Source organism: Chrysochloris asiatica, unplaced genomic scaffold (genome assembly GCF_000296735.1).
Source record: "Chrysochloris asiatica unplaced genomic scaffold, ChrAsi1.0 scaffold00179, whole genome shotgun sequence".
Lineage (NCBI taxonomy): Eukaryota > Metazoa > Chordata > Mammalia > Afrosoricida > Chrysochloridae > Chrysochloris > Chrysochloris asiatica.
Genome location: NW_006408697.1, coordinates 2,159,898 through 2,170,314, shown reverse-complemented (window position 1 = coordinate 2,170,314; position 10,417 = coordinate 2,159,898). Strand labels below are relative to the sequence as shown.

Sequence of the window (10,417 nt, the reverse complement as noted above, 5' to 3'; positions counted from 1 at the left end):
AACTAAAGAGGATATAGAGAAACTCTGTTAACTGATGGTATGTGGAGGGGATTATAATCAATGTAATGAAACAAGGTATATGAATGTTTGAATGTGAAACTGATGATGTGCCCTGAAAACTTTCACTCAATCCACAATAAAAACCTTAAAAATAAAAAATAAAAAAAATGTCGGAACTAGGGTTTGAGTTCATACATAAAAGGGTTTATTCTAAAGAAAATGTATTTGAAAATGTCTCTGTGGTTATACTGAGGTCAGATTAAAGTAAAAATTCTGACAAAACACAAGTAGACACCTTCCCAAATCACTGACGCTTTCCAAACTGTTACTGGCATGATGCTCCACATCAAACAACAGATTTTTCGATGGATCCGGCATTTTAAGGCATACCTCGTTACTGTCATGGCTGCCCATTATCTGCCACCTAGATGGGCAGAACCCTAAGCAGTCTTGCTTTGGGATTGGTTGTACATCCTACCAAGTCACCTCCGATTTCTCAAACAAATTGGCACCTTGTTTCATTTGAACAGAGGAGCGCATTTCCTGAGCCTTAGGACCTTTGATAATAAAGATGAGCCTAATGCCTTCAGCAGATACTCAGTGGACACAACCACCAATGTGCCATCCCTGAGCCAGCACCAGGGCTGTGACAGGGTTCCCCTCTAGTATCTCGTGCCCACCCTCCAGGGAAGGACAGTGGCTGTAGTATGTGCAGCAGTAAAGAGGCACACACACTTTGGCACGTTGAAGGAATGTACCTAACCCAGGCAGGAGTTGACAGAGAAGGGAAGTGGTGGTGGGCTTTCTGAAGGGGGCCGTCCAAACTGCCCGCGATTACACGTCATTTATCCGGTTTTGCTGCTCTGTGATTATTGAGTCTTCTCTTGCATTTTCAGTGTTCTCAACTATTAGATGAAAATCTGAAGGGTGAATATTTTGAGGAAATCATGGAAGAATATGAAGATATTAGACAGGACCATTATGAGTCTCTCAAGGTAAGTGAAATCAGCAGGCCTTTTGGGTAGGACAGTGAAGCTGCGTTTTGTATCGTGGCACTGTAGGGTCAGCACTGGACTGCAAACCACAAAGTCGTTGGCAGTTCAAAACCACCAACTGCTCTTTTGAAGTTCTGTGTGGCTCTCTGCGTCAGAATCAACTCAACGGCACTTATCAGCAACATTTACTGTATCTAAGGCGCGTCAAGATTTAGGATCGTTTTAGACAAGTCTTATTTTTAGCTCAAATCAGAGTTGTTTAATGTCTATGTTCCTAATGCTTTTTTGCCTATATTAAACTGAGTTAGTATTCAGCCAAACATTTGTTGGATGCCCAGTAGGTGTTAGGTGCTGTGCTAGATGCTAGAGTTACGCTAATGAATAAAACATGAGCGCATGCCCAGCAGGGAAACAGGAACTTAAAGAAGGCATGCAATGAATGATTTCCACCAGCCTGTGTTCTTGAGAAATAATGGAAGAAAATGAAGACATTAGACAGGAAGTGACTTGGGATCACAAAGAGCATGAGAAACCTTTCTGACTTGCTGACTCCCTCACACTGACTGGCTGGTTCCCCTCTACCTCCGTGGTCCCCTGAGGGGTGTTAGATGGCAGACCACTCCCACCAGTACGTCTTTCCTTACAGTTAGGGCTGTGCAGTCAGCCTCGGGTTTATATATCAGTGTGGAGTGGATGCTCATTCAATCCTTAATATTTGCCAGGTGCTGAATGAGGCCACAGCGGAAGGAAAAGCAAACTGTTGTTCAGATCATGATTTTCATTCATGAAAACATTTGTTTTCTTTCAAAGCTTATGTGCTAGCTTTCATAGGAATAGCTGAGAAGCTCAGAGACCAAATAAACAGCTTTTTTTCTTTGAAACAGGACAGAAGATACTTAACTTTAAGTAAAGCCCGAGAAAATGGTCTCCGTCTTGATTGGCTGTCGGAACCTCGCCCAGGTCTGTGTGGCTGCTGGCTCGAGGGAGGCTGCGTGGGCCAGCTGACTGGTGCTGGAGAGATGTGTGCACTTGTCTGGCTGCACAATCAAACTAGCTTCTAATTCTATCTAACGATGGTGACAGTGGTCATCACAAATAAAAGGAAATAGGTATCATAATATCCACAGAGCCAGTTGTGTGCCAACTGCTGCTGAGATTTACCCATGTCGGCTCCCTTGGTCTTTGAGACTACTCTTTCATGAATGTGGGTGCGATCTCTATCATTATTTGAAGAACCTGAGTTTGGGGAAGTGAAATGACTTAAAAGGCAGGTTACTAAGATGACTTCTCCAGTCTGTGTTCTCAACCGTACTCGTTCCTTTGTACTGTATGTGAGTGGGCCTCCTTCAGCTTAGGAGTGAGCTCCGTAGACCTGCTGGGGTACTACTCTAACAGGTGCCCAGGCTCTCCGTGGGACTCAGACACAAACATGAAACGCCTGCCATTGAAGATGTCTGGGCACTTAGAAGACTTTAAAGCATTTCAGCAAAGGCAGAATCCTGCTTTCTCATTCATTCTGTCTGCCTGCTGCCCTTGCTCTCATTTCTTTCCTTTTCAATTTTGAGCCACCTTTCCAACTGTACACAGGTGTTCATGAACCTTACATAGGTGTTCACAAAGGACTAGAATGTGTAAGAGGTTTTTATAGGCTCAGAGATGCATGCGATGCAAATGCAAAGCAGAGCCAGGCTGAACAGGGATCGTAGTAATTGAATCCATATTTCTAAGGTAATCTCTCAAGCCAGCATTCATTGCTTGTGACACCCTGTCAGCTGAGTTCAGCATGGCTTTAGTGGCAAGTGTTCTAGACTGGGAGTCGGGAGGCCTGGGCCTACTGTAGGATGGATCATTTTACTTCCATGTTTGACAGTTTTTTGTTTTGTTTTGTTTGCTTTTTTTAAGTTTTTATTGTTAACTGAGTGATAGTTCACATGAGAGAACATTGGTATTACACTCATCATTTGAGTGCAATGATTACAGTCCCCTCCGTGCATCATCATTCAAAAGTATTTGCTTCTATTCCCTCTGTTTTTTGTGTTTTTTTTTGGTGGGGGGGGGGATGTACACAAAAGCACTCAGGAATAGATAATAATTTAAACAACCAAAGGGCACATTCCACCAGACTGCCTCCTGACTGCCACCACACAACCTTTCTCTTCCCATGAGTATCCTGCTCCCTCTCTCCATGTCCCCATCTCTGCCTCCATCTCTGGTGTCGCTGCTTCTCTGGATAGGGTCCCACATTCCTCTCGTGCTCTTCTCCCTTGATGGTCCTGGGGTCCTCTGTACCCAGACTGTAAGGTAACTACTCACCCATTTTTGTTAACAGAACTTCTGCCTTTACAGTTGTGACAGTCTCAGTTAGTCATGATAACAGTTACTCACTATTGAATCATAAGAATCTTATTCCCATCTCTTTTCACCAGACCCGTCTAGACTAGATGAAAACTGTTCAGTGGGGATTCTACTTTCCCCCACACACTCTTAAACTAAACTCCCTGTTGAAAACTTGCAAGTCAGCCACTTTGGGCCTTTATAGCCCCACCATTTTAGGTAGCTAATGTCTGAATTGCCCGTCCCTATCTACCCTGTGTAAGGAGCTCTGGTAGCGTAGTGGTTACGAATCAGGCTGTGAACCTCAAGATCAGCAGTTCGAAACTACCAGCTGCTCCGTGGGAGAAAGATAAGGCTTTCTGCTCCCGTAAAGATTTACAGCCTCAGAAACCATGTACGGGGTCGCTATGGGTCTGATCCAACTCGACGGCACTTAACAACAACAACAACATCTACTCTATGTATAAAGGGGATAGCATTGATACTTGATGTGAAGACTCCTCCCTTCTCTGTTGGTATTTTGAGCTACTACATCCATAAGTATAGTTCAAGTTCATCAAATTGTAGCAGTTTACACTTGTTTCCTTTTCAAAAACTTTTTTTAAAATCTTCCTCTAGTCAAGTTCTGATCATCAAGTCATCGAAGCTAGGTCAGATGTGTACTATCTGCCAGTTTGGGCGTTCTTGTGCATCTCCTCTCGTTTCGTCTTACAATGTTTAATGTGTAAGGAAGGAGTTACTTTATGGAAATAGCAGGAGAACACAATTGGATATTATGTGGAAACCTTTGACAACTATAAATTGGTGTACGTCCCTAACTAATAATTATTACTTCCTTCCCTTTCGCTATGAAGGTAAAGTAACAGCACAAGGGCACCTTCTTTTTGACTAAGTCAAACCTCCGACACATCCACTGGTTTGTACGAGGGTGGTCGTGGTGACACTTGTCACCAGTGAGAGTCTATGGGAAGGCTGTGCATCTGCCACCTGAGGGCCATCGAGTCCCCTGAGGAGCTCCCTCAGAAATGTTTCTGAGGATGAGCCAATCTCACAGAATTTGCATAAGTAGATAGAGGGAGAAGATGGGGTTATTTTTCTCAAAGATTTTTTTTTTTTTTAATAATTTATTGTGAATTATGTGATAGTTTACATGGGAGAACATTGGTTTTACATTCATTCTATCGTATATCGTCTCATTGCCATGGTTACAATCCCCTCCATGCAATCCTTCCCCTGGGCCCCCCAGGTCTTCAGCACACAGTCACTCTCTCTCTCTGGATCTAAAGTTTCCAGCTGCTCCATTGCTCCACGTCATCATCTCTGGCTCCATTTCAGGCATCACTGCTTCTCTGGGTAGGGTCCCGGTCTCTGCTCTTCTCCCTTGATGGTCCTAGGGACCTCCGCTCCTAGACTGAAAAGTTAATCACTCCCCTCCTTGCTATAAAATGTCTACTTTTACATTTCCAACCCTCACAGTCAGTCCTGATAACAATTATTCACTGTTGTATCACAAGAGACCCGTCTGCATTTCACTGCATCAGCCCCGCCTAGACAGATTGGATACTACTCACTGGAGATTCTACCTTCCTCCAGGCCCTCTGGATCTAGGTTCCTTCTTGAAAGCTTGTAAGCCAGTCACTTCTTGCCTTTGTAGCCCCCCAGCCCCCATTTTGGGTAGCCAATGTCCAAGTTGCCCATCCCTGTCTACTCTGTGTGTGGAGGGTGTGGAAATGATTCTTGCTGTTAGGATATTTTCTCAAAGATTTTTGTGTTAATACCTTACATTAACCTTAAACTCTGGCAGATAAGCAGAATCAAGAATAAAGTCCTTCAGGGTCTATGAAGCAGCATGTTCCTGCCTGCTCTTCCAGGCAGGAATCAACTTGAATCAAAAGGATATCGGGATTTTAATTTTAATTTCTGTACTAAGGGGAATATACAATTTTTTTTGTTATCCAGAAAGCATAATTGAATGTTTGCAAAGAAGGGATTGTTTTGGGTAATAAAAAGATGCCAAAGCACCGGGGAGCCATCAAGGCAAGCAATTAATTCCTTTCAGGACAAACCCCCTCCAAGACTGAAACTCAGAGGGAACACATGAATAGGCATGTAAGCTTGCTGACGAGCACGTTGGTCTACTGGTGAGTGGACGAGGGGGAAAGGCAGCAATGAAGAAATGGGCTGAGTTCAGCCGTGTTCTGTAGCCTCCCATTGACCTGGAGATGATACACAGAAGAGGAAGGGCTGGTTGGTCCAAAGTGTGGTGAGACCTGGGGACTCCTGAGCCCATGGACAAGGACATAGCCACAGAGGGCTAGAGCTGAGAAGCTGCCAGCTGATATGAAGTAAGTGGAGATGCACAAGAACACCCAAACTTGCAGATAGTGCCCATTTGACCTAGCCTTGATGGCTTGATAATCAGAACTTGACTAGAGGAAGATAAATAATTTTTGATAAAGGAAACAGGGTAAATTGCTACAATTTGATGAACTTGACCTGTACTTGTGGATGTTTGTTGTTGTTGTTGTGTGCCATGGAGTCCATTCTGATTCATAGTGACCCTGTACAGGGTTTCCGAGACTATAAATTGTTACAGGAGCAGAAAGCCTCATCTTTCTCCCACGGAAAAGCTGATAGTTTTGAACTGCTGACCTTGAGGTTAGTAGCCTGATTCGTAACCACTACGCTACCAGAGCTCCTTTATACTTATGGATGTAGTAGCTCAAAATACCAACAGAGACGGAAGGAGTCTTCACATCAAATATCAATGCTATCCCCTCTGTACACAGGGTAGATCTGGGATAGGCAACTTGGACATTGGCTACCTAAAATGAAGGGGCAATAAAGGCACAAAGTGACTAGCTTACAAGTTTTCAAGAGGGAGTTTAGTTTCAGAGTATGCAGGGGAAGATAGTCCCCACAGAATAGTTGTCATCTTGTCTAGCCGGGTCTGGTGAAAAGAGATGGGGATAAGATTCTTATGATTCAATAGTAATTGTTATAAAAACTAATTGTGACTGTCACAACTGTAAAGGTAGAAGTTTTGTAACAAAAATAGGGGATAGTAAAAAAAAAAAAAAAATAGGGGATAGTTAAATCTTACAGTCCAGAAACAGAGGACCCTAGGACTATCAAGGGAGAAGAGCATGAGTGGAATGTGGGACACAATCCAGAGAAGCAGCAACACCAGAGATGGAGGCATAGATGGGGACATGGAGAGAGGGAGCAGCTGAGGACTCTAGGTTCATGGAAAGAGAGGGACTGAGTGCTAGTGGCCAGAATGTGCCCTTTGGTTGTTTAAATTATTATCTATTCCTGAGGGTTTTTGTGTACATCTCCCCACCCCCCAAAAAGAAAGAAAAACAGAGGGAATAGAAGCAAATACTGTTGAATTGTAATCATTGCAATGAAATTATGGTGTAAAGCCAGTATTCTTCTATGTAAACTATCACTCAGTTCATAATAAAAGAAATAAATATAAAAAATATATATGTCAAAGGACAAATGGGAAAGAATTTCTTTCATCCAGTGTAAAAAAATTAGAATTTCAGGCACAGTTCACAAGCTGTGTACACTTTTCCTTTTTTTCTCTCTCTACTTTCAATTGTGGAATTAAAAGTCATCAGTTTTACATCCAGCAAATTGAGTCCTTTTTTTCATCTCAGTGATTGTAATCCCCTTAATGGGTTACTGTCACTAACATCACTTAACCCCACTTCCTCCGTGGGGCTCTTGTTTCCGTTCCTTCTTCTTTTCTCAACCCTTCTCAGTTTTGTCCTTAGGTAAATGTTGCTCTTTTGATCTCGAATGGTTGAACGTGTTATGCTGTACAGACCTCATTAGTGGTTTTGCACCTCCCTCCTCTCTATAGCAATAGCTTGGGAAACTGAGTCATGAGGGTGAGTTCAGTTCCAGGCTTTCAGAGTGACCAAGGACCATAGTGTCCTGTTCCACCAGTCTCCATCCACCAAGCACATCTGATCTTTTTATGATTTGGAGTTTTGTTTCACATTTCCTCACACTCTCCAGGACCTTCTACTGTAGGTTAGGGTAGCTGGGCACCATCTAAGTTCTTCTCGCTTCAGGGTCCTGGAGACTGATGCGCACGTGGCCCATTAGTTCATTGGACTCATTGTTTCCAGATACCTTCATTCTTATCACTCTTCTTTCCTGTGGACACAGAGACCAGTAGGTGCACCTGAGATGGCTGCTCAGGATTCCAGTCATGACTCAAAACAGTCGGATGCACTCACCTCTCTGACTTTGTCCTCTTACGGCAAGAAAAATACTCTTGAAGCTAATATTTTGTCCCAGAACGCCTGAGATTGGAGGTGTAGGAAGTTATCTGATTCCCATTTCACAGATCAGGACTCTGAAATTCATAAGGCATCTGCTTACCTGCCTGCCCTGAGCCGGGCACTGAAGCTGCTCTCAGTGTCCTGAGAAAGCCCAGTAGCACCAGCTGACACTGAATGAAGTCTTTACTGTCATTCAAAGTGTGAGACAAGGGGCCTTCAAAAAGGCTTTGGAGAAATGGAATTGAAAATAATGGAATTTTCCCACAAAATTTTGGAAACCCCCTCATATGTTTAAAATTTATAGAAAAGTATAAAGAATAGTATATTGACATCCAGGTATACGTACTAGTCAGGTTAGAAGTAATTCACGATCCATTTAAAATCACAATCCTAACACATATGTGTGGAAGTCTCCTGTGTGTTCCTCTCCCTCTGAGGGAAATCATCACAACCCTGAGTTTGATGCTCCATTTCTATGCATTTCTTTATACTATGTGCGTATTTAGCAATAGACAACATATTGTTTGTGTTTTTAAACTATATAAATGACTTTGTCTACATGAGGGGACCTCAAAAAACTTGTTGAAAAATGGATTTAAAAGATAATGTAAATTTTCCTTGAACTTTTTGCAGCACTGTCATGTCTCTCAGCAGTGGTCTTTATTATTTTCTTAATTTACTCTAACTAACTTTCTTTCTTTCTTTTTTTTTTTTCTTCATTTTGTTCCTCTTCCCACCCTCCTTTGGCAAGGGGTTTAGGGTGGAAGGGTTGAGGGAGGCGTTTTCAAGGCTGGTAGTCATCTGCATGGGGAATATAAGTTTATTTAAGATTTGATGCAGAATTACTCCTTTTCTGAGATAATTTAAAGTTCTCTTCTTTATGAAACAACTCCTACACGTGACAGGAGTGAGTCAGAACGTGGGCGTCACAGAGCAACTGGGAACTAGGGGGAGGCCTTTCGTAGGCAGTGCCTGGGCTGCATCTGCTCAGCGCCAGAGCCCAGCATCAGTACTGACAACCCTTCCTTCCTTCCTGTAGTGAAGCCCACGTTCATCGGGACGCGAGTCTTTGAAGACTATGACCTGCAGAAGCTGGTGGACTACATTGACTGGAAGGCTTTCTTTGATGTCTGGCAACTCCGGGGAAAGTACCCTAACCGAGGCTTCCCCAAGATATTTAACGACAAGACAGTAGGTTAGTTCTGTGAGTCCTTCCTTCCTGCTGCTGATATTCCAGGTGTAGCGTTGAGACCCTGAAGGTAAGACTAGGTGAGGAGCAGTGAGTTTGGATTATGTAGGATAGCGCTGCCTTCAGGTCGTTTACCTGCTCAGCTTTTTAACGGCCTTTGAACTGCTAGGTCTCAGGTTGACCTTGTGTTCATTCATTCTTTTAATAAAGGTTGTGGCATCAGCTACACGCTAGGCCCAGTGCTAGGCACTGGGAGTGAACAAAAGGACACAGTAGAATCCCTGCCTTCTAGTAACTGATGAGCCTGTGCAGCCACACAGCATGCTGAGCGTAGAACCCAGAGAGGCTTCCATGGGACTCCCGAGGGGAGACAGACCTCAGGCCGTTCCCACATGGTTCGGGATGGCTTCCTGGAGGAGATGGTGTCGGGACTGGTTTGGAAGGATAAGTGGGAATTACGGGATCTGGGAGTGGGAGCATGTGATTTGGAAGAAGAGGAACTTGTGGGCAGAGGAGACAGTGTGTGAAGGCACAGAAATGATCCCTTGGTCCTGAGCCAGTCTACTGGGAAGAGGGAAAGTAAGAGGTAAGCTAGAAATGTGGGGGAGGACATCAGTTGTGAATTATTTAGATTACAGAAAACTACATTTATGAGCATCTGAGGAGTTACCTAGGGTCTAGCCCTACCCCAAAAACCCACTCCCAGCTACCTGGGATCCTAATGTCAGGTCATTCAGAGGATTACTCAGTCATCGCCCATGAGCGCAAGATGGCGGACAGACTGGTGGAAATAAAGGGCGGGCTGAGAAGAGGCTAAGCACTTGACCTATCAGGGTTCTCGGTGGGAAAAGGCATTCTTTTTTTTTTTTTAATTTAAGGTTTTTATTGTGGCTTGAGTGAAAGTTTACAGGGCACACCATCAGTTTCACATTCAACAATTCATATAACTTGTTTCATTACATTGATTATAATCCCCTCCATATACCATCAGTTAAAAGTATTTCTCTCTATCCACTTTAGCTTTTTAAAAAACACACAAACAAAAAACCCCACTCAGACATGTATAATAATTTACATCTCCAAAGGGCACCTTCTGCAAGTCTACTGGCCACCAGTTCTTAGTCCTTCTCTTCTTAGTCCATGAATCTAGAGTCCACAGCTGCTCCCCCTTTCCATGCCTCCATCTCTGCCTCCATCTCTGGCACTGCTGCTTCTCTGGATAAGGTCCCACATTCTGCTTGTGCGTTCCTCTCTTGATTGATGGTCCTAGGGTCCTCTGTTTCTGGACTGCAAGACTAACTACTCCTCTTTTTTTGTTACAAAACTTCTACCTTTACAAGTGTGACAGTCGCGATTAATCATGATAACAGTTATTCACTATTGAATCTTATGAATCTTATCCCCATCTCTTTTCACCATGCCCATCTAGACAAGATGATAGCTATTCAGTGGGGACTCTTTCTTTCCCGCAACCCTCTTAAACTAAGCTCCCTCTTGAAACCTTGTCAGCCAGTCACTTTGTGCCTTTATTGCCCTCTCATTTTAGATAGCCAATGTCTAAGTTGCCCGTCCCTATCTACCCTGTGCACAGAGCGGATAGC

General features: G+C 43.5%; 1 protein-coding gene across 1 annotated transcript in view; it reads left to right on the top strand.

Moving 5' to 3' along the window:
- MTR (5-methyltetrahydrofolate-homocysteine methyltransferase) overlaps positions 1–10,417 on the top strand; it is a 170,889-nt gene that overhangs the window by 156,343 nt on the left and 4,129 nt on the right. The window contains exons 25-27 of the mRNA XM_006872011.1: positions 897–995; positions 1,880–1,955; positions 8,667–8,818. Coding sequence (XP_006872073.1) covers positions 897–995; positions 1,880–1,955; positions 8,667–8,818 — 327 coding nt within the window. The remainder of the gene's footprint in view (positions 1–896; positions 996–1,879; positions 1,956–8,666; positions 8,819–10,417) is intronic.